At 41.2% G+C, this 25,097-nt stretch overlaps 1 protein-coding gene across 1 annotated transcript; it reads left to right on the top strand.

The window, feature by feature from the left end:
* Positions 1 to 6,038: 6,038 nt before the first annotated feature.
* Positions 6,039 to 23,833, top strand: tgfbr1b (transforming growth factor, beta receptor 1 b). The gene is made up of 9 exons (XM_061265632.1): positions 6,039 to 6,140; positions 14,102 to 14,353; positions 14,743 to 15,009; positions 15,567 to 15,797; positions 16,517 to 16,684; positions 17,687 to 17,843; positions 18,513 to 18,637; positions 18,848 to 18,978; positions 19,127 to 23,833. Exons 1-9 carry the CDS (start codon positions 6,077 to 6,079, stop codon positions 19,250 to 19,252), a joined length of 1,521 nt encoding a protein of 506 aa, XP_061121616.1. The 5' UTR covers positions 6,039 to 6,076; the 3' UTR covers positions 19,253 to 23,833.
* The last annotated feature ends 1,264 nt before the right edge of the window (positions 23,834 to 25,097 follow it).

The raw sequence follows: 25,097 nt of genomic DNA, 5'->3' as shown, positions 1-25,097 counted from the left end.
TAATAATTGCTTCCTAGGTTTTAATTTGCTACGGCAAACTGGGGAACAGAAGAAAACAAAAGATGTAAAAAGAAAAAGGGGGGAAAAATACATGCCGACCAAAACATCGGTCTTGGTAATTACAATTTACAGCCACCCATGAGCACTATTATTTTCTTTTCCAGAAGGGAAGAAATAACATTATTTTTCTAGTTGATTGGGCAGAGCTAGCTAATTCTGAACATATTTAACAATCAGGGATGGCATGTATTTATATTTATATAAATATATTTATATATGATCATGTTCTCAGATAAGTATCGAGTCCGAACTGCGCTTTATATGATAACACACTCAAATATTCATTGAGAAATTAACACATGCTTTGTTTTAATACATAGGTCACATCCATTTGACTGAAATAAAAATACCCACAAAGTCGTTCTTTAATCCTAAAATTTGACAAATTAACATATTTTTCAATCTGTAATTCATCATTTATCGTAGACAAATATTACGAGAGCGTTCTTGGCCGGGATAAAAATCCACCCGGAACTTAATTGCCTTAACGAGTGCATCAAAAATAAGTCGTATGGAAGAATTAAAGCATTCATACTTCCAGCTGCTATCGGGTATTCAAATGGAGCTTCTTATTGAGATGGAATCTCCCCCAAAAAAAACTGTCTCCAACTCAAAAAAATCCTATCAATCATTCAGATCTTATGAAGCCAAACAAATTGGCACACTTGCCAACGCTTGAAACATAAATAAGTGTAAGTGCTTGATCTGGCTTGTTGAAGGCAATAAAATTGAGCAAATCAAGAAACTCCCTCTGAGGATCATTAATAATTTTCATAAAAGATGCTTAAGCCAAATAAAATTTATGAGTCTAAAAAAAAAACTATTGCCCATAGGATTGCCGTCAATTTTTTTAAATTTATTTATTCTTTTGCAGCACTGCTTTTGCATATCTGAACGATTGTTGTTGTTTTTTTTTTTCATTTGACCTGGATGTCAGGTGAATGCCTGGGGCACAATCGACCCCCCCCACCACCACCAACTCTTTGCATGCCGCTGTGAACATCAAAACAACTTCGGTCCCAACCAGAAATGGAGCGAGCCCACCCTACTGTAATAAAGATCCCAAAAAAAGGCAACCTCATTAGTCTTAGCTTTTGCTTCCTTTTGGCACTTCCCTCCCACAGGCCAAAACGTGCTTAGTGGGATCATTACAGGCTTTAAATTGCTAGTAGGCGTGAATGTTATTTTTAATGTTTATCTGAAGTGGTGATCAGAGGTTTTAATTTATTCCACTACAAGAGTCTATTTGAAGGAGATTTTGAAAAGATGCTTTAAGATCAGCACATGGGTTGACAAAATTGAAAAATATATATAAGTCAAGTAAGTAACTAACTTTTAAGTACGGCCTTTTGGTGAGTGTGAAGGTTGAACAAAAGAAGACAAGATTGAAATACGTCGTTTGCAGATAACAGCACTGCGCTGTCGTTTTTTTGGGGTCTCAATTCATTCACTCATAAGTATCACTTGTATTTACAGTATAATGGCAGCAGATGTAAATCTAACAAGTCTACTTCTCTAATAAGACTCTGCAGGAAAAGTACTTTTAAAAATGAATAAGCATAGAGATGATTTGTCAAGAGGCACAGCTGCTATCTTGCACAGATGGAAATGAAAACCCGCAACCATTTGTTCCGATGATTCCGGTACTTTAACAGAAAAATGTACTTTCATTACACTCATTTAAAGTTTAATGAGGCAAATCCAAGTGTATAGTACATACTGACATGTAGCCTAAAGAAAGACTAGGTCGGAATCAAAGCGGAACTCATCTGCATTTCCTAACCGTGCTTCTTCACTATATACTTTTTAAAATTGCAGCAATATCGGAAAGCCGTGCATAATTTAAAAGGATAGATTTTCCGATGAAGGCCGACTGATTTTTTTCTTCGCTGTCGTCTCATCGCGTGAAGCTGCACTTTCAGCTTTAGAGGAGAATTACATCCGGAGGCGATTGGTCTGCTTCATTCTTCAATCCCCTTGACCTCTATTCCTATTAAAATGAATCTCTGAATTCAGCGTATGACTCTGTTCTGCTTTTTTTTCTTCTCTTAGGCCAAGGAACTACTTTCACTTTCAAACATGTTATTTGCTATGAGAAAATTCCATATCAGTGGAGGAAAGGATCTGATGCTTGGATCCAGTACCATGAGGGGGGTCGGGATTCACTGCTTTACAAAATTATTACACAACACAGTGTGAGACGAAATAACAATTGCAGATGATCACTGCATGGATTATTGCTTATCGATTCGATTCTCTTGTCAATCTTGTCAGGGGAGGGGAATAAAAACGATACTAATAAAACAAACATAAATTCCAATGAAGTTGCGTCAAATGTATAACAGAATACAAGGATTTGCATTTGTATAGACTGCAAAGATATACGATGAAACAAAGTTATGTTGAGTTTCAAGCATTCTTCAAATAATACGTCAGATTGTGCCTGCATGGCCCCGGAAGCACACAAAGCACTTTTACATGATTGCCTCAGTCAGTCACCCATTTAACAATCCTCCATTTGATAGACGTGCAGTGCACTCTACAACCTGAGCCGAGACATTTTATTGAGCTAGCTGAAAACATTGTACAAAAGGAGATGTCGGTTTGACATTGAAAATTAATTCAACAAGGCTAGAAAATTGGCCATTTTTCCTGTCACTCCACATTTACCCTCTGACAAATGCCTGCTTTATGGAACCTCACTGTTAGTTACCCAAAGTACTCGTTCTCATTTGCTCAGCTCTGTCTGGGCGAGTTTTCTTTTTTCACGTTCAGTTCAACAGACGTTTGCTAGGAATGATCAATTAATGAACGGTCAAGTCATTTTCCGAGGGCTCAAAACTAAAAAAAAACACGTGGCTGGAAAAACGAGGGCCAAACAACACATGGTATGGTGCAGCGCCGCATTGTCTGCGACTTTATCAAAAGAGGGTTTTAATCAACTTTTATCTCTGTGTTTATATAAAGGATGTGCTCTCTTCATGTCAAGGTTACAGAATTAAATAATCGCATTGAAAAAGTGATAATATGCCGAGCGCCGGTCACACCACCAGATACCGGGGGGGGGGGGGGGGGGGAGAACCTTGAATCGAGTACATTCTGCAAATGTATTTGCAACCACACACTACGTGTGTGCGTGTGTTTGTGTGTGCGGGTTGAATTTTGAGTGTGGTGGATTATCAAGAATTGATCATGAATGTATTATACTGCCCTCCGGTGGCCAAGGTGCAGGAGTAGCACAATGTGCATTGAATCAAAGCAAGAAATGTGGTCAAAGCTGTTTAATTATTTAAAATATATCACAAAATATGTTTTTGGGGGGAGAAGGAGGCAAGACTGGGATAGATTTATGATACCTGAGCAAAGAGTTAGATGGGGCCTAATTGACCACATGCAAGAAAATACCAAAACACGTCCGATAATATTTCCTTTGCTCCCACTGTCTTAAAAAATGTGGTCTATAATGCAATCCCAATTTTATTCTTTGGACCTCTGTGGGTTAGGTTATCTGTTGTTTGGCTTCAGTTTCAGTTTATCTTCCAGCTCTTCAGTCCAAGGTTCATGCAATCGAGCTCACCATCCTCCACACCATTAAACCTGACACTTTCACTCCTCTTAACAAGCAAGGGAATACAGAATAAAGGAGTCAGAGAATTATATAGGTTACATATCATGGGTAATTTCAAACGTGATTCATTTGCATAAAAGAGTGCTCGCAGCTATGCGTTGTGTATAACTGCGCTTGGTTCATAGAAGGTTCAATATGCACTCCACAGTTTCTACAAGGCAATTAGATTTATAAAGCTGACTGTATATATTTTATTCTTTTCACCATTAAATGCGGAACTAAGTACTTTTGTGCTATAGTGAGATTCAGAAAGCGAACACGACTTTTTAAAAACATTTAAGTCAACAAACACAAACATCACCATAGCAGGCATATAATTGGCATTGATAAATACAGAATTTATTCAAGGTAAACGTTCTAATTTTCAAAGGTTCTTAGAATTTAGTTCAAGCGAAAGTTTGTTGATGGCATTTTCTTTTTTTCCGAGCAATTTTTCAAAGGGAAATTGCTTTTATAATACGGCAAAACAGAGCAGGGGTTATTTCAGGTCAATTTTCATCTAGCTCAGTTTGTTCTTTTTACTTAGACAGATCCATAAATCTAATCTAAGCAAGAAGTCATCCTTTATAAACCAATTCTACGAAAAAAATCAAACTCCTAGTCCTAGAGGTCAGACCTGACAGGAGATGTGAAACAAAGAGAAGTCACAAAAGTAATGGAACATCTTTTTTTCCACAATGGGAAATGGACAAAAACATAAACCCACGGGTTTAATCATGCTGCATTTGTAAGGAACATACATTTGTGGATGAGCAGCATAACTGAGCGTGTGACAAGCCAGTGAACGTGCCAAATCTCCCACTGGCTTTGCCAAACAGTTGTTTCTGTCCTCAAGCATTTTCCCACTGCTCTGGCCTCTTCTTATCTCTGGGAAGCTGTGAAGACTACCATCACAGCCCTTGTTGCCTTTTGGAGTGAAAATGTGGCAGGAAAGAGATTTCTCTTCTCCAGAGAAGTGACTTTTCCGTTGCAAGATATCTTTCCAGCTCTACATGATAATCATTAACAAGAAAAATAGGATGGCCCTAATGTAACACAGAAACTTCAATTTTAGCACTTAAATATGTGCTTATGCAGGACGTTGGAAGAGTTTGAATGAGATATGCATTACCTTGCTACTTGCCCAATCAATAATGTCCAACATTTTAGGATACAATCATATCTGCAGGCTCAGCGAGCACTTAAATCAGACAAGCCTAAGTGCAAAAAACAGGGATATTTTAAAAGCTGTGCTAGCTCGCTAGTTGTGCAACGCAATAGTGCAGTGCTGCTTGTTAAAAATACAAAAATAGGTAGTTTGGCTTGGATTGGTCAGTATTCCAAACCTCGCATTTATTTTATGATGGTCTTGACTCATTTTGAGCCTAGATGGATGCAGAAAGCCTCCATTAGTTTGTGAACATGTGTGTGTGTGTGTGTGCATGGGCAGTTTGCTGTGCAAGGTTCAGCTGGACATCAAATAATGGTGCACCATCAATCTCTGTCACGTTGTCCACAGAAGGTGCTGATGTGGGGGATGGGGGCAGAGGTTCTGTTCTGTGACAGCTCCAGACTACAGATGGGATGGGAGTATATGCGAGTGAACAAAAGGAGGGGTTACAACCTTAAGGACAATATGAAGGATGTCTTTGTTTGAGGATTCTATCAGCTATGAAGAGTGTGTGTGTGCATTTTTTGAAAGACTAGCATATGCAGGACGCACACGGGTGCAGTCACAGCATGTCATTGACGGAATCTAATCAAATGAGAGCAGCAGGAAGAATATTATCCATGTTTGTTGACGTTGTCCTTACGATATGTTCCTTCGTTCAAAGCCACTGTGACACTGTCTTCAAAATGAGGTGAATGTCACCTATTTCTGTCAACAGCATGCACATTTTTTTTTTTAGATTTCAGTTTTGGTTCATGCTTTTTCTTAATTGTCTGAAATGACACCACAACTTGCAGGTGCACGTGATATTTGTTGTTCTAAAAGTCAACATTTTAATAACTCAACAAACAACATGGGAATTAGTTACATAATACCTGCTATGTCTCGGTTAATTGTGGACTATGCAGTGTATTGTTACATTTCATATATTACAATTACATACAATTATAAACAATATATATAGACAATTACATACTATATTGTTTTATAATTTAATGTATTTATCACAATACAATGCAGAATCTTACAGTACAGTTGAATTCTTTCAGTATTGTATTTGTTTACAATGATTGAAAAGTGATTTTTTTAATGGGCGCGGTGTTCAGGTCTATCTACCAATCAGGTGCAGTCTTCCGATTTCATAGGCGGGACCTGCATCTTCATCAACCAATCAGCACTCACCATTCGCAGCGCGTGGAGAAGTTAGCGCTCGGGTGCCAGTCTGGTCCGTAGCCACGATGGATACAATACCGTGCATTTTGCTCGTCCTGCTTTCTTTAACAAGGATCCAGGAAAATAACGGTAACTAACTCTTAAGATCCCATAAATAGTTGTTTTTGCTGTGTTCCATATGTTTCTACTTAGTTACACTGTTGCGAGTTTGGACGGAAAATCTCTTTGTTAAGAAACCCCAAGAAGCGGATTGTGTCAAACTAAGATGGCGCAGTGTCGGTGGCTAGCCTGCTGCTGCCTGTCTGTGGAATGTTTATTGTCCAGGCGGAAAAAGCAACGAAGTGATAAAAAAGAAAAAAACACTCTAGGGGTTAGGGGGGTGATGAGAAAAGCTCACGGTGTAAGTTGTAAGATTTTCTCGCTGCCACTTTTGGGGTTTCAGAAGTACATCCGGACTGTGTCCAGTTCCTCCAAAGGCAAAGTTGGCTGCATCACTGTGCTGGATGTTTGCTTATTTGTCAAGCTTTAGTTGTTCATTTACGTTGTGGAGGAACGTGTTAGTGCTTATGGCAAATATTTGAACAAATTTCCGCAGGGAAGAATGTCATCGCTTCGCCCTTCATCCACTTGAAATGTACCGTTATAGTCCGAGGCGACATTGTCGAGTTCACATTTAGTGGAATGGGAATACACTTGTTGACATTCCTGACTAGTTTCCTCAATTACGTTTACCGATCAGTTTTGTTATAACAGTTGGAAGTTTGATGCTTCTGTGAATGCTCCCTAACCGCCGTGCATCGTTGACTGTTTATTAAACTTCATTACGTTGTTGTAATAACGATTTGATTGCACGGACGTGCCATTTGCATGATGTGGAAGATTTCTAGTAGTCATGTCATTATTAACCTCACTTAATCCGCCCTGTTTATATAGATCTGCTTAGTAACGTGCTTATTACGCCTACCACCCTTTTTGCTGCTGTGGAATTTTGCATTTCAGCGCGTGTTGCTTTTGAATAGAAACGCGCTGCGGTTTCAATTGAACAGTGCAAACCTTGTGCAGTATGCAGCAAAAAACAAAAACAAAAAAACCCTGATAAGCTCGAGTTGTAACTACAATGAAATATTCAACAGTTTTAAACGCATCGCATCATCGATTCATCCGCGTTCACAAATGTTGCACCGTCTAACACACCCATTTGCAGTATATTGCTAGTTGGCTCGTTGCATTAGTTACTGTGCATTCCCCCCAAAAAGGCGTTCTATCTTCGGAATATCCCATTGTGAGCTTTTCTATTGACTCAAGCGTTTTCTTTGTGTGTCTTCCCTTTGTGTAGAAAGCATGGGAGCCTGATCATGAGTGGAGGGTGCACGCTTTTCACGCACAGCATCCATGGGGGGCTGATGGCATCCTCCCCATGCTAAAATCAGAGCGGTGTCCTCACATAACACCCCGCTGCCTCAGAATTAGGGGAGGTTATCGATTTGATACGTTGGCTTTAGGACACGTGGAAAGCACATTCTTTGTCCTGCGATTGGATTGTCACGCTACGGCTCCACCGTAAAGGGGGGTTGCAGCCTTGGCGTTAGTCAGGAATATAATATGTAGAGAATATAAGTTAGCAAAAGAAAAAAAAAACCTGTGTGGGGTTTTACACACGTGAAAAACAGCCATCCAAACACCGGCAGCGGGTTAAATTAGGTGGTGTCACTATTGCGAATGGCATCCGAGTCGTTCCCACGTAATGGGCTGTGTCCTTGTTTTCTGTCACCCTCTTCTCCCCATCCCCAGGCTCATTTGTCTTCTCAACATCACCTGATCCTCCCCTCGCCCCCTTTTCGGAATAATAAACAACAGTGAGGATGTTGGAGATCCTTATGGGAGGTTATCTGGGTAGTTGTAGTTAAGGCGGAAACCTAATTTGAACTGAATCTGTGAATTTGAGTTTTCTCCAGTGTGTTCTCACAATATTTGGTGGTTGTATCAAGAAATTGACATGATCTTAAGTGATGTCCAGGCCACCGGCCAGGTGTTCCCCCAGACAATGATCCGAATGTTTCACCTTCCAGCGTGTAAACAAAAGCAGAGACAGGAGATCCAACACACACTTTGCAAAGTTGACTACACACCGAGCAGCAGAGAAATGCAAAGCACGTGGCCCAAGGAACCACAACTAATTTGAGAGGTTGTAGCTGTGCCATTGGATTTGAGATGCAGCAAAGCGTTAATGAGTCACAACCTCGCTCTGCTTTAACGAAGACTCTCGAGTTTTATTTGGAAAGCGTGAACATTCTCTTTGTCGGATAGGATACAGAATTACTGAAGCAATATGCTATCGTCGTGATATTTAAAAGAGTGGTTTGTCACCAAAAGACTTTTCAGGTGTCCCCCATGATTCTCCAGCCTCCGACTCCCTGCTTAATTCACCGCAAATTGAGGTCTTCCTGATTTATCGAGAAAAAAAAAATCCACTTTTTTCCCCCCCAAAATCCGAGTTGTTTCTTGTCATTTTGCCGATCGTCCACAGCTTGCAGACAAGCTCACAGACACCACAAAGGCTGTCTGTAAAAGACAGTTGCAGAGACTGATGAGTCAATGTATCTCATTGGCAGACGCTCATGAAAGAGCCATTTGTAAATCTGTTCGGTCCAAACATGCAGATAGCTATAGCAACTGCCTTGTTTTTTTTTTCCTCTTAAGGTGTTGGCTATTTCAGGGAAACATTTCTTTGTCTGTGGATAATTCACTCTGTAGCTAATTGAGGCACAGTGGCCACGAAGGGTCTTTTGTTCGAACCAATTTTGTCTGACTCGACTGACCAGAGGACTGTATCGGGGAAAAAAAAAAAAAATTAAGCCACTCTCTTTGTTGTTACCAAAATTTTGATAAGATATTCGACGTAGCTTAATTTTTTTTTTTATGTGTATGTCTAGCATTGTCAAATCTGATGGAGCGGGGAAAGAACATTTGGAATTGTAAGATTTGTTATGGAAATGTTTTTGACTGGTTCCTGCAGCTGTCGGGATGTTGGCCTTTTAACCTTTTGATCGAACTGCTCCGTATTCATCAGAGAAGCGCTTCAGACAGATGTACAGCCTGATTCTCCTCCCATTCTCAATTTCTTTGTTGGGTTAACCCCCCCAAAAAAACCTCACATAACACTGATGTAGTTGCAAAACCACACATGTTAAAAGGCGTCCTTGCAAATGTTTTTTTTTTTACCTTATAAGGTATTCAAAGCTCTCAGGCCTTCATTGCATTCACCTAATGATGATGTAACGTCAGGAATAACCGGGAGGTAAATCACGTTTAGAACTTACAATTGATTTCCAGTTACCGGATATCAAGGACACAATCTGGTCCTCTGACCCTGTTATAGTGTGAGACACAATTTAGTTTACATCACGCCGCTCTCGCAAGGACAAATAATTCAGCGGACAGATAGCTAGCTGGTCTCCTCTTCTTGCCCAAGAGCACAGATTTTGCAAGAGCACATCTGGTGTAGACAAAAGAACCGGCCGGGCCGTAATGAAACGGTGGAATGGTTGCTGGGGGGCGGGGAGGCTACGCTTTGTGGGGCCTTAACCTATGGAAATGACTCTCAAAGGTGAAAGGTCTTGCTCACACACTGGTCAACTCCCGTGAATGAGCTCAGGAATGAGATGGGGGGCAGGGCAACAAGCTGGCAGGAACTACTAAAATACACAACGTACGTGAGCTGCAGTGTTAAATTTAGGATAAGGTGTTTTGAAATGTCACTTCTTGCAGATCCCAAAGCAGTGAACATTTAGAATTCTTTTCAAGCTCCTCCTGTCAAAATTGGGCTTTTAAGTTCTTTTAAGAGGACAAAGTTCCTCTGACACATTTCTCCTTGTCAAGTCTTCAAAAGAAACGAGAAACTAAAAAAGACAGGGCATCTATATTTCAAGAGTTACTTAACATGCAAAAGCCGAGAAAAAGATTTAATCTAAGTCTTTCCCTTTCCATGTACCGTTTGGTACTTGTGAGCTTCAAGATAAAACTCTTGTGACTTCTTAAACAATGACTGGACAGAGCACATTTATTCGGCGGTAATTCGATTACTGCTTCGGTTACTTAAAGCCTTTGTGTCCGTGTTGGCCTTCGAACCACGAGCGTAACAATATTGTTAAGGGTTGGTAAAATTAAATTCATATTGATTCGTGAAATATGAAACCACTTTTTTCCTCCCTTCTATTTACCAAGAGGCTTTGGCTTTTAATTTCAAGAGCCTTGAGGGGATGCTGGAGACAACGGTTGGTCAAAGTGGTTTATCGATGCGAGGACAAAATTATTGAGATACACCGCATTGTCGAAAATAAATGTTCAAGCGTTTGTGCCAGACATTTTATTTCCCCCTGAGTCTTAATGGTTCCGTTCAGCAGGATAAACACTTTGGACATTCTGTTCAAACGTAGTACCTAAAGATAAAGCAAATAAAGAAAACGAAATGTTGCATTTTATTGGTTTGATTTCAAAAACCAAAAAGCAGGAAAAACAGAAATCGCCACTGGAAGCCTGAGCCGGAAACGTTTCTTGCCAAATGCACTGTGAATGATTCCCATGACTCACTAAATGAGTAACTCAAGAGGAAACATGATTTGTATGGCATGCAAACAAACAAAAAACAGCAAGCCATCAGTAGAACAGCGCAAGTCACATCAGAAATGCATTAAAATTTTACTTTTAAGCTATGAATAGATATTCAATTTATCCTTCCTGGTAGCTTGCATGGATGAATTGTATTTTACGATACAAATTCTGTTCAGTCAAATTTTCAGTCTTTTTCTCTAGAGACGGACGTAGCAGAGAAATCTGAGCTGCCTGAATTTATATAACAGAGGTGTTTGGCATTTTTATTTCTTCGATGCATCTCGCCTCAGCGACTCAGCTGTCACACAGTAAGAATATTTGTAACGAGCCAAGCACCCCCAAAAAAATCACTTGCAAGAGTTGTATTGGTTAGAATGAAAACATTCCAACTAAAGTGGCGAATATTTGCGTTGTATCACAGTCTGATTATGCACACAAACAAATTTGCATGTCAACTAGCGACTTGTGAATTGGTCACCTTCGAAAAAAGCCAAAACGGAGACACCAAACTTCCGACGAATGTTGACATATTTTGTCGATCTGCTGCACGAGTTAATTACGTGAGGTTTGTGCCAGAGAGGAACAACGAGAGGGAGAAGACCTCTGGTTTTATGCCAGGTGACTTTCATGACATCATTTAATCCTAATTATTTTTCTATAAATGAGGGATTTATTCAGATGGCCTACCGTATGTTGTCGTAGTGGCTTCCAACTTCTAATCGTGAGCTATATACAGTAAGAAACTGTCAGTATTCACACCTACAATCTACTGCCACTTTTTTTTTTTTAGTGAACCTCCACTGCCGCGGGATAATCATTTGTGCCTGCTTAAGTGTGTCCATTGTTGGCAAAAGGCGATGTAGCATGAGGCACTTTCAGACAGGCGGAGAAAAGCCGAGATGGAAGCTTCATGCGGCAGAAGGGAGAGATTTCAGGAGAAGCTCCATTTAGCTTTTACTACGAGAGGGTGTCGAGATGAATGTGGTTCAGCCGCTGACGATAGCTTTAGGTTCCATTGTTGCCTGGCTGCCGCAATGTTCACACGGTTCAATTGCTCACGTGACATAATAGTAGTAAAATGGCCTTGAATAAAATAAGTGAGCGGTCAGTGAAGAAATACGGTAGTAAGAAATCAGAAGGCAGATGTTATGATATTTGTGATTTATATTAAAGTTGGCCATATTTCCCATAGGCCGGTGAAGCCATTTTCCTTAGCTAATAATAAACAAGATTACCATTCAACTGGTGTCGAACTGTAACAATCGGTGGTGAATTCAAAGCTTTATTAACTCGAGTTTACGGCAAAGAGACTTTAAGAAGAACTAAAACACAATTCCTCCGAAATAGAAGAAGCCTTGGAAGCCAGTGGAGCAGGCTTTTCGGTCCATGTTTTGTTTGTTTAGTCTTCCTCTCCAACTGGCGTCATTCAAAGCCCTGTTTTAGATTAAGTCAACTGTATCGTAACTGAAACTGGCCTTGTCTGTCTGCCGTTTCATATTTCTCAAAGGGATTGAACTTTGGATCCGTTCAAGTCCCTCTGCGAAAAAATAATATTTGAGAGCTGCGTACAAATAAATTACTGGTAGAAGATATTGAAGGAATGTTCCAAACGACTGCTGCCATGTTTGTTTTCCGCAGTCTTGTATAAACTGGGAGAATTCACAGGTAATTCTTACTTGACATTATGGGGAAGTTATTTCGTTGTCTAGACGACTTTCTGGGTGTGTTGCTCTCCCGATTTGACACGGAGTTTGAGTCACAGTACATCTGTGTCATCTGGCTTTTATTGAGCTGTCTGGTGTCTTGAGTCTTTTTCCAACAAACCGCCCAAAACATCACGCAAATACTTTGAAACTGCCTGTCTAGACTTTACCCTCAACACAAGTCCAGGATAAGGAAGTCTGCCGGTAGAGGAAATCATTCCTTGACTCAGCGACTATATACGTGCCTGTCTGATTATTTATGTGAAGATCTCGCGTTAACTGATGTGTTGTTTTGCTTTTGTCTAATCAGTTGTGACTGATCTATCATTGAGCTAATGTCTACTTTGTCCTAGAGGAAAGGACATTTTAATGATAATGAAAAAAGGAGGACAGGCCGACGTGAATTCAGGACTCGCAGTACGAGACTGGTTGGTGGGACTGTGCATGACAAAAGCAAAAAAAAAAAAAGTATTAAAAAAATGCTTTCGCATGAACAGTATGGATCAGTTGATTTTCCACTAAGGGGAAGTGTTAAAACGACGCCACCTCAAACACAGTCAGAATGAAACAATCATGAGAACAATGTCTCATTTATCTCACTGTAAGTATCATTGGAAAGGGCCATTAGCATTTGACGATTTATTCATTGCAGCTTATGAATGCACGTCATTCCCTTTCTCATGGCTTGAAAAATTGACTTTGGAGTACCATCATTCATTTCCCCAAGAGCTGAGAGTCCTTGTGATAATGGTAGAGAAGTGATTTACACACAGTTTGGTGTTTTCATCGTTGGTGGTCGGAGTAGGCGGAGGTGTCAAATCTAGGTCCAGAAAGTAGAAACCCAACTTTGACTACCGTAAAGCTTCTCAAGATGGGGTTGAACTGCAGTCGGTCGGGGAGATAATTACATCTTGCCAGTCAGCAGTTTTGCTCCGCAGCTCCAATGTCAATCGTTGAGTCATGGGCAAGGCACGCAAACAGCGCAAAGCCGAAGGCTCCACGTTAAGCAAGTGTTCATTTGGACTGAGGTCTGGATTCACATCAGACCATTCCATCTTCTCCACTTCCACATTCTGGAGGTGCCCTTTGATGGTGTGCTAATATCTTGGGGGTTCCAGTTCCGTCTCAGATACGAGTTAGCATTCCATAGCCATTCCCGTCACACACTATGAGTAAAGAAAATGAGTTTTAGTGCACTCCAAAGAGCAACAGTGTGGTACAAGTATAATTTAAGTGACGTATCGTCTCATTCCGTCAAGGAGTTTCCATGCCGGAAAGTTCAAAAAATGTTTTAACTACTTGTCTGAAGTAGGGCTGCTTTATTATGAAAATAATATTAATCACGATTATTTTAGTAATAACTGAAATCCCGGTAATTCAAACGATTGTTTTGGGTACAAAATGTTTAATTGTAAAAAAATATGAAGCACTTTTGTTTATGTTTAAAAAACGGAATGAATGAATAGTAGCAGTAAGACAAGAGGAGGATGTTACTACAGCTCTTAAATTTTGTAGGTCAAAATATTGGCAGGCTCCCAATCTTCCCACTACTACTTGTTCTTGGTGGAAGCCACGATATATATATATATATATATAAACATTCACATTTGTATTATTTATTTTTGTTGCTGTAGTAGTAGTAGTTTGAAGTGTTTTGCAGAGACTTTCTTTTCCCAAACTATCGATTTCGCGGAACAAAGTGACAATGCGTTTGGATAGTTTGACATCATTTGCAACTCAGCGGCCGTTTCTTCTTCTTCTTTCTTTTCCCTCCAGCCCTCCAGTGTCACTGTGAGCGCTGCAGTGCCAACTCGAGCTGCACAACAGATGGCGTCTGTTTCGTCAATATCCGCAAGACGGGCAACCGGTTAACGACGGAGCTGCGCCAGTGTGTTTCCGAAAAAGAACTGTTCCCGAGGGATCGACCCTTCATCTGCGCCCCATCCTTCAAGCATGACACAGTCCTTCATCCCATTTGCTGTACCACCGATTATTGCAACAAGGACCCTGACCTCACCGGTTTCCCTAGTGAGCCCCGTACTTAATTCTTTGAATATTTTCATATGGTTCCCACAAGAAATGGCTTAAGCATAAAACGCCATTTTATCAGGAGAATGTCAAACGAAACAGTTTACAGTGAACAAAATACGAACAAATGCAATGATTTGGATGATTGTACAATATTTGCTCACAGATCAGCTCCACCTAAATCCTGATATTTTTTGGTTTGTTTGAAAAGTAGACATGATGTGGCAGTGAGCTATCAAAGGCTATTCAATTTCCTGAACTATCTGAAATTCCTGTCGGTGCTGTTGTATTTTTTTCGAGGACATCTTTGAGGTTAAATCATTTGAAGTCCTGAAAAACAACATTCAAAGAAAAAAAACAAACGCAAAATGCCTCTTTTGTTCCCGCAGTCCCGACTGCAAAAACGCCGTCTCTGGGACCCGTGGCTCTGGCTGCAGTGATTGCTGGGCCAGTGTGTATATTCTGCTTGCTGCTGGCTTTGGCATTCTACATCTGCCACTGGCGGGGGCTGGGCGCTGGGGGGGCAGGGGCCCACCATCACCACCACCACCGTGTGCCCAATGAGGAGGATCCCTCCATGGACCACCCCTTCATCTCTGTCGGAACAACACTGAAGGACCTCATCTATGATATGACCACCTCGGGTTCAGGATCAGGTATGCTCCTACTGATTTACTCATTATGTAACCTGAAAAGGATCTTTGGAGTCATGCCGTTCCGCCGCTTTCATAATCACATGAAATATGTATAATATACATTGACTCATACTTGAGCGGAGGATCAACAACAAAGTCATTAAGAGCATAGTTTCAATATTGACACTTTTCTCGATGTAGGCAAGGCTCACATACTCATCGGTTCTGGCACCAGTCATCTCTCCGTGGAGAGTGTGGCACCTCTTGTATGCTGCCAAGAGAGCGCTTGGTGCCAGTCCTTCTAGCTATTTACACCATATTGCACAATGTGCAATTGAGCATGTGACTGGCGCAATGTGTAAAAATGTGAGGTGTGGCGTAACTCTGTGGGCTTTTTTTTTTTTTTTTTTAAATTACTTTTCTCAGACTGTGTGTTGCCGTCTCTTATTATCACCAGAGGAGTTGAAATGAATTCTTGTTTGCCAAATTTTTGATTGAAGCGTGTAAACTAGATAAACCTTTCGGCTGTTTAATTTTGATTGAAGATTTTAAATAGACGTTTTTTTTTTTCCCGACAGGCCTGCCACTTCTTGTCCAGAGAACCATTGCTAGGACCATCATCCTCCAGGAGAGCATAGGGAAAGGGCGTTTTGGGGAGGTGTGGCGGGGTAAATGGCGTGGCGAGGAAGTGGCTGTCAAGATTTTCTCCTCCCGGGAGGAGAGGTCTTGGTTCCGAGAGGCTGAGATCTACCAAACCGTCATGCTGAGACATGAGAACATTTTGGGCTTCATCGCCGCAGACAATAAAGGTGAGTGAGTCCAAGATTATTCTTATATCCTATTCGGAGGCGCTTATACTATGTGGAAGATTAAGTTCAACATCCGGTAGAGCTGTATAAGAAATATATTTCAGAGATGAATAAAAAAAAATCAATGTGGAAAGTCTGATAGGGCAACTCAAAGCTTAGCGATGAATTCAAGGAGCCTTAAAATAATTTTTTCTGATGATGCGTTGGCTGCTTGAATACAGGTGAGCCTTGAGATTTCAGCGTACAAAGGGAACTTGCTTAAGGTGAAGACGTGCAGGCGGTTGCTCGGCGGGAACGGGCAGGCTGCTAGACGGTGTGGAGGCGTCAAGCTCCCCAGTGAAGACGCGGCAGACGTTAACATCGACGGAAACACACGAGCGTACACGCGGACTAACATACACACGTCCTCTCCTGCGCGTTATTTTCCGATTGGAGGAATTCTGGAACCGAGATGAGAGGGAACGCAGAAACGCGGGTCTTCATCAAGACTGTCGCAGTGCAGTGCCAAGTAACGGCGGCTTATTATTCCCTCCACTGACTGCCCATTTAAATGGGCCTTTTGAGACCGAGAGAAAACATTTTATGGCTTCAAGGTTGCCACACGGGACCTGAGTTAAATGTATACAGTCCTCTGCATGCACATTTGAGTTGAGGATTACTATTGTGTACTACAGTACACAATTATTGTTTTTGTTCAATAAATGTATTCCTCTCTGTAGATAACGGGACGTGGACTCAACTGTGGCTGGTGTCTGACTACCATGAGCACGGCTCTCTGTTCGACTACCTTAACCGCTACACGGTCACCGTGGAAGGCATGATCAAGCTGTCTCTGTCCACAGCGAGTGGCCTGGCCCACCTCCATATGGAAATCGTTGGCACACAAGGTGAGCGTAGCCGCTAGTACCAATTCAAGTCGTCTTCCTCGACCGTGGAAATGACGAGTTCATTAATAGGATGTGCTGAATTGGATGAAAGTTTCTCCATAACGCAAGGCTGTTGAATGCTCTTGCACGCTTTGCATCAAGTCCGGCGAGAGAAAATAAAAGTCACAGAAAATAGCATCGTTTTTTACTCGTATCCCATGTTGAAAAACTGCCCGAGCTTCGACGCGCACAAAATGGAGAAACTTGAACTTGCCAGAGGCTAAAAGCTCCAAACTAAAAGAGCCTCTCCAAACTGTCATAAACCTGTTTTGTGTTTCACCCAGTCAAGCATCTGGGGAGCGAGTGCAATAATCTAAACGATGTGAAAGCGAAAATATATTTTTCAATGCAAGGGTTTAAGTGTGAAGTGCTTCAAAGCATTTCTTTAAATGAGCTAAAGTGAATAAAATATATATACTTATTTCCCTTACCCGCAGGAGTCCATGAAAAATGTGCCGATCATTTGATTCGACCATATTCCGATTGCTCGTCCAGCTCGTTTAATAGGACGCAGCGAAGAACTGACACAAGCAATTTGGCTGCTGTGTTGTTGCTCCCTCATCACTTTGAAGCTTTTTAAGGCCGTTTACAAACTATCTGGGACTCCATCGCTCGACCCCCAGAAAGATCACTTACTCACAGAAAAGCATTCTCGCCGATCTTTCCAGTCGTGGTTGTCTGAGCAATTTCTGTTCACTCCAAGGTCGAAAGCACTTAAATTAAGAAGTCCGCGTGGCATTCGGAATGTTAAACACGCGGAAAATTAACTCCAGGGTCAAAAGGAAGTACCGCAACAAACCACATTGTATTTATCCCGTCAAAAATTAGCCTGATTGTCGGTATTGTCAAGATAGACTTGGACTTTTCTTTAGCATTCCAAATGATCAATTGATTAGGTATCAGCGAGTAAACGCTACGTGTCGGCTCTACAATTTCCGCCCCCCCCCCCCCCCCCCCCCCCAGGTAAACCAGCGATTGCTCACCGAGACCTGAAATCAAAGAACATTCTGGTGAAGAAGAACGGAACCGGCTGCATTGCAGATTTAGGTCTAGCGGTCCGCCACGACTCGGCCACTGACACGATTGACATTGCTCCAAATCACAGAGTGGGAACCAAAAGGTAAGTAGGGGCAATCACTTAAGATGCGCTGATACACGACACGAATGTCAATTTGGGAATCGTCGGAACTTTTAATACTAGCTCAAATCAAACTTGAAGAGACAACTTTTGTCATTTTGTCCTAATCAATATTGCCACATGTCAACCATCCATGACTGTTGACAGTCCTCCCAATCTAGATAAATAATTTCAGCAGAATTAGGCAGCTGTGATGCTCTATAGTTTTTTTTTTTTGTTTGTTTTTTTTTGCATAATAGGATAATATTTACTTTATCATCCAATTTGCACACGTGCATTCCATCTTCATACACTGTGATTAAAAAGAAGCAAGTTCCTCTTGGGAACTAATAAAGCTTGTTCTAACGCTGTTTATTTGAAAAGCCCAACAAACAATCTGTTTAATTGTATTCATAATTTATTATACTGATTGCAATCCCTTAAGGGGAAATTCAATTTAGACTCTGCAGTAGTTTGAGTTGCGCAGCCAGGCTGGCAAGTCGAGATGTCGACTTGTCTTTTTTCGGGGCATTTTGCAGACTTAACAGTTTTATTGCTCTGTCTGGATAAGTCCCGAATCATTTCATTAAGTCCCAACAACAATGCCGTTTTCAAATAATAGATTGGACATGACATTCATAACACGCACGCCCGTGTTTCTTTTCTTTCCAGGTACATGGCACCAGAAGTACTGGATGACTCCATAAACATGAAACACTTTGAATCTTTCAAGCGAGCTGACATCTACGCCATGGGATTGGTCTTCTGGGAGATTGCCAGTCGCTGCTCCATGGGAGGTGAGATTGCGGTGTGCGGGTTACTCTTATACTAACTGGAAGATTGACAAATTGGCCGCATGAATGACGGCTGAACGGAACATAAGAATACGGTGATTTGTCATTTTTGACACCTCCGTTATTAGGGACGGGGCGAAAAAGCATAGCAGGCAAAACACAAGAAGAAACAACATGGGATTTGACCTGTTTTTAAATATCGTTTTTTTTCAGGAATCCATGAGGACTACCAGCTCCCGTACTATGACCTGGTTCAGTCAGATCCATCGGTAGAGGAGATGAGGAAGGTGGTTTGTGAGCAGAAGCTTCGCCCTAACATTCCCAACCGCTGGCAAAGTTGCGAGGTATAAACCCCCCCCCCCCTAATATTTGTTTATTTTTATTTTATGTTAAACTCAACTCAAATGTTTGCACCCATCTTAAATAATAATAAAAAAAAATGGCCGTAGCTGATGCAACAAACTTCAACTTTGTCGTCTGATCTCTCCGCAGGCGTTGCGCGTCATGGCCAAGATCATGAGAGAGTGCTGGTACGCCAACGGCGCCGCCCGGCTCACGGCGCTACGGATCAAGAAGACCCTATCCCAGCTAAGCCAACAAGAAGGAATTAAGATGTAGACCGCACACTACCAAAACACGCAAAACACATTTCTGACTGGCAGCCATATCATTCGCATTACATCGTTTCGACATTGCCATTCATTCAGTTTTCCTCCCCTCCGGATTGGAAGGAAAGCTCAGACATCATTAGTGGTGTCTGTTTCTCACCCTGAACTCACCTAAACGTGAGTTCGGCCATTTAAAACCCAAGACCTGAATCCACTGACGGATGGATAAACTGACGAGGGACGTCTGTCTGCATTAAAGGAAGCCTTGGCCCATTTTCCTCCATGCTCCTTTGACTCATTAAAGGAAAACTTTTCAAGAGCCATTAGGGCAACGGGAAGACATCCAGACGGTCAGCTGGTACCACCCGAGAGACCACTGAGCTGCCTTACATATTGATCGCCTCATTTGTATATTAGCCTTTCATTTTTCACTGTAAGCTACCCGCGTTCATTCAATACTTGCCTCTAATATGATCCGTCACGGTCCACAAAGACGATTTACAAACAAAAACTTTCTTTAAAGAATGTCGTGATGTGATGCAAAGTGCTCCCGCAACACTAATGAATTCTAGTACTGGGTCAACCGTCATTAGTTTGACTGCAGTGAGAAATACGACACAGCACGGGGTAATCATTTCTAATCGGCCTAGTTCAAGCAAAGCGATGCTTGTGAACTCTACATTCATATGAAAATGCAGTTTTGTTGTACTGGGAGCAGCAAAGGGAAGTTGTTGTCTGCCAGGACTATTTGGAAAGTTGCTTCAATCGGGATTTTTACTCATCGTAGATGTTGGATGCGAGTATACTGAGGACTGAAGCACGGACCAGAATTAAGTATTAGAATTTGGTGCAAAAGTTGCACCTGGTTTTCATTTTCTTGTTGATATGTTATTTCCCCATCTCCTCCTGTATTATCAACGAGATGGAAAGGTCAGTTTAATTTATTGATTTTTTTTTTCCTTTTCTTTTTGAGTGGCAGGGCATCTTCTTTTTCCTCCCCTTTTGAATACTGGACATGATGACCTCATTCAGTTTTGGCAAACATGCTGCACCATATGCAATTAACAGTAGAAGATAAACGTATATTTTCTATATACTCTGCTAAAATCACAAACAACAACAACAATCAGTTGCCGCCATGCCTTCCAGTCCAGCTGTTACCGGAAAGTGCCAGTGCTTAAAAAAAAGAAAAAAAAAATACAACTCATGCCAGCTGCTGTGCAAAGCATTTGTTTTTGTTGTGTATGCAGCTGCTGTTTGTGTATATGTGTGTGTGTGTGAGAGAGAGAGGAGGCCGAGCATACAGTAGCTCGAACTATGCACACCCGAAAAGTTCTGAAGGAAATGATACGTCACAACGCACAACACCACCCAGCCTCGACCCTCTGGTGCCATTTCACGACTCTGAACACACAAACACCTCAGCAAACAACTCTATGCCCGGTGGCCGCATGTTCTGGAGGCAAACAGCGTAAGAAAAACTTTAAAAAAAAAACAAACTCTGAATATAATCTGTTGGATTTCATGTAAAAGGTCTTCTTGGAAAATATTGTGCAACAACATTTACGTTTCATAGTAGGACAAGCCATAGGTTGGAAATGTAAATATATTTTCGGGGTACGTTACAACATCGATGAAAAGAAGAATTATCCTTGTGAGACTTTAGGGACCAACGACAGGATCCTTTATGTACATATGCAAGAGGTCAAGTAAAAAAAACTAGAATTGATCAATATGTTGTTCACTAGTCACATCAAATCATCCTTTTAACTAGCACAACTAAGAATTGGAAATTTAATTAGGTCCATGTAGGGTTTTTTTCCCATTGATTCGGACTCTGCCCTCCAAATATCTTAAAAACGTGACGTGCTTGAAAAAATTGGCTCCCCAACGCCGCCATCTCCGATTAAAATAAGCCCAATGTAATTTTGCAAGGGGATCTCAGTCTACTGTACAGCCAAAATCACATGTAGCAACCGGTGTCACTCTTTGGAGTCGTATTTGTTTTGCTGCCAAGATTCCTCTAATGTACATTGTTTGCATTTGCTCTTTATGTCAAAAGCCATTGTAATACAGAGACCAAAAGATTGATTTCAATGCAGCTTTTTACATAGCCAATAGAAATCCCTCATGTTCACTTTGACCTCCCTCGCCCTCCGTGTTTGTTTCCAACGTTTATTCTAATAGCTTTGTGACGTATCGACATGTTGCCTATTTGTCCCGCGCTGCCGTTGGATGTAAATATCCTCACATAGGTTCAAATCGAGTTATTCCGTTCCATCAAGGTTGTCATTCTTAGTTGAAATTCATTTTTTCCCGACATAAATTCAAGGTAATCAAACAGTCTGTGATTGGTTGTTTTTCCTCAGGCTTGGTGATTTCATATTGTTACTTGGTTTGGAGATCGGCAAGGCTTTTTTTGGTGCTGTCTTCTCACTTGTGCACTTCATACCTGGCCTGGTTGATTAAGAAGGAACGGGACTGAAAGTAGTCTCACGCTCAAGTGGCTTTTATTTGTGCTATCAAATTGAATAAGGTTACTGACTGGAATGATGGACCGATCTGTGTCTAGGCTCTGGAGGATTGGCGGTGATGGTGGGATGAGAGCATCATTTAGGGTGGTTTGTGTGTTCCGTTAGCAATGTCATTTCTCTGGGATTATAAAAAAAAAAAAAAACTGCAGCACCTCTGGTATGTGTCAACTCGGATAACTGTCATCTTGTCTTAAATGTCACCAGCAGCCTTGTACTTTTTCTTTCTTTTCTTTTCAAAGGTGACTTAAGTGTACAGAACACATTTGACGTGATCTTTTTGGTCTTCACCCAGCAAATCTGTACGAGCTCGATTCTTTGTTGTTTTTCTGTCTTGTCATGCATTCCATGCGCTCGAAACGTCGTCGCTACAAAAGGCCACCACTTCACTGCAGTTTGCAGCTCAGCTCAGGTTTCACTTGACTGAAACGGCGCATTTCTATTTCATTCCGAGTTAACATTTGAAACGGATACGCAGGCACAAACAGGGATTGTACATTTCAAAACTTCACTTTTGGCCGATTAATCGGCCTATGTAAGCCGCAAAAGCTGGTTGATTTTTCACTGTAAAATATGATCAATATTAGTCAGTCCCTACTGCAATTTTTTACGATATATTAGAAGTGACTTTTTACAGCACTTCTATATGCTTCTTTGAATTCAAACCAATTCAGGTCTCTTAAAATGGCTGCAAATTGCGTTTGCAATTTTATCTAGCAGATGTGAGCTGCAATCTCTGAGCCACTTTGTGTCTCCCAAGCCTGTCAGGTGTACTGTATGCCTTTTCTTGAAAAAAGATCTATTTTCCTGCTCTAAAAAGAGGGACACCGAAAACTATGCCAGCAGCGCTACCACCTCAGACCATAAACAGCTGTGAATGTATCGAGCCAGCATCCGAGCATGTACGACCAGTCGGAGCTCAACCTGCGTCACGACCCAAAGGTCGAGGCGGCAGTTGGTGAGCATGCAAATATCCGCGACACTGGTCGTCCTCTCTTTTTTTATGCAAAAAACCGCCAGAGCATCAGAAAGCGGTTCAGGAAATGAGCAAGTTGTAGCCCACCGCTCACCAACAGGGATTTCAATATGACTCTGAGAAGGCTTGGGTCAGAAAGTGATTGGAAAGGCTGCAGTTAAGTTGTTGTGGCAAAGTAGCAGAAAGCTTTATTTTTATTCATGACGTTTTTAAATGCCAAGACTGCACACGAGTGTCCATTCGCTTTTTTAGAAACACAGGTGGAGCTAGAGGGGGGCGCGGGGGCACTGCCCCTCCCAGGTGCCACGACAGATCATCGACTTTCATTTTTCAACATTTTCACAAAATACTAAAAAAAAATTTGAGGGGGTAAAAAATATGTTAAATAAAAATAAATGTTTTAAAATAATGTTTTGTGGACCCCCTGACATATACTTGCCCCCCCTCTCAGAGGAGAAACACTCTAGCTCCGCCAGTGTGCAGAAGTCATCCGGAAGCTAAACATCATCATAATCATAATCAACCTTTTAATAAAAAATAAAAAAATTCTAAGAGAAAATACCTCCATTTTAAAGAGCAATGTGTTTTACCTCACTGTACATATAGTCTATTTGTTTACTCCCATTTGTTTTATTTCTATGAAATGTTGAAGAAATTAAAGAGAAATTTTGTTTTCTTTCTTCTGTGGTACGTTTTTTTTCATCACGCGGCATCGTATTGTATTTTGTGAGTCCAAACATTGATGGAACGTTGCCATTCATGCTCTGTTTTGGTAGTGTTGTTGTACGTCTGCTGTACAGTCAAAAAGTGCTTTACAGATGTCAAGCCCCATTCTGAGCTCTGCTACAAATGCCTTGTTCAATATGCTCTTTGTCTTAAAACTAAACAAGAGGGGGATTAAAAAAAAAAAAGTGGTGTTGGTGTCGCCACGTGACCCCTCTTGGATTTCTAAACATAATATCTTGACTTTTTTATATAGTGTGTACAGGTGAATGAGAGACCATAGGAACTAGAGGACTGAAACATGTTAACTTTTAACATAGCTGGAATAGAAAATGGTGTGAATAAAGAATGTTTCACTACATCTTTGATGGTTTCTTTTGTCACCACTGTATAGCATATGTACAATTTTTACAAATTTTTTGAAAATGCGTTTATACAGCCAAACATTTAAACACATTTTCGCTAAGCAATGCTTTAAAACTGTATTTTAATCCATTTAAATGTAGTTAAAACATCTGATTGGTGCAAAACTTTTTTAAAAAGTTTTGATATGGTCTGCCTATAGCGATATGGTCTGCCTATAGCGCACGGATTTTGAGCGAGTGTGTCTAGTCGATGGTTCACTGTACGATCACTTAAAAAGTCAGTTTCCCATCCCGTGTCCCCTTTTGAAGCTTTATTATCACGCTTATAGTTATGCATTTATGTGCTCCACTTCCTCCGTACGGCCCTCAGCGGAGCAGAGCGGCATCGGGGCCAACATCCATACGCCGCCATCCATCACCGGCATGGTCTCTGCAGCCTTGACAAGCAATTCTTTACGTCAGGACCAAACAGTGCCCCTCCCTGTCTCCCAGCTCCCAGAAGCATAGTTAGCATGCAGTGCATTATCATCATTACCCACAAACACAGGGCAGAATTCAAAATGTTAGGCCTAGCAACCGTGGGGGTGGGGGGGACGCCATTATTCATCGGGACTGCAGATGTTAAAAAAAAAAACTTGGTTCCTTTTGACTTTCCCCAGGGGAAATCTGTCCACCCGTTGCAGCACAAGAAGACACTGAATAATTTTCAGCATGGTGGAGGATCTTATACATTAGAAGGCGGTGTAACTTCACGGCCTCCCTTGCGGGGTAATGCAGCAGTATGCAGGCCCTGCAATGTGCAAAGAGCTTCTTGAATGATCCACTGCATCCATTTCCCTCATTCGTTATCGACTCGGAATTCCCACGGCATGTTATTATTCACAAATGAGAATGAAATGCAAGATTTGTGCAAAAAAAAAAAAAGTGGTCTTGCAATTTGATGAGTTTAGTCACATTGGAGAGGGAAAAAAATAATCATGGTAAGTTTACTAAATATTAACACTTTGGACATTTTCACTTAAGGGTGTTACCAGACTGCTGAGTTACTTTTGGAAGTAGTAAACTAGTAAAATGGTGATAACCCAAATTGACTGGACACTATAATAAAACACAATCGGTTAAAAAATGAGGAAATAGTTATTCAGCTGTTTACCTCCAGCTTTGTAGGTAGGGATGTTAAAAGCAAATTCCACAAAGGGCATTCTTGAGTTAGTTCAGTCAAATACATGGGGTTGAAATTGCACAAACATTAAAGAATTA

Source organism: Syngnathus typhle, linkage group LG19 (assembly GCF_033458585.1).
Source record: "Syngnathus typhle isolate RoL2023-S1 ecotype Sweden linkage group LG19, RoL_Styp_1.0, whole genome shotgun sequence".
NCBI lineage: Eukaryota > Metazoa > Chordata > Actinopteri > Syngnathiformes > Syngnathidae > Syngnathus > Syngnathus typhle.
The sequence above is the reverse complement of the archived record's forward strand: the minus strand, read 5'-3'. Positions and strand labels throughout refer to the sequence as shown.

Bases quoted from the DNA above. Each gene is read 5' to 3' on its own strand.
- tgfbr1b (XM_061265632.1), top strand. From the start codon at position 6,077: ATGGATACAATACCGTGCATTTTGCTCGTCCTGCTTTCTTTAACAAGG. The intron at 14,354-14,742 runs GTGAGCCCCGTA...TTGTTCCCGCAG, and splicing joins TGACCTCACCGGTTTCCCTA to TCCCGACTGCAAAAACGCCG. The intron at 17,844-18,512 runs GTAAGTAGGGGC...TTTTCTTTCCAG, and splicing joins CACAGAGTGGGAACCAAAAG to GTACATGGCACCAGAAGTAC.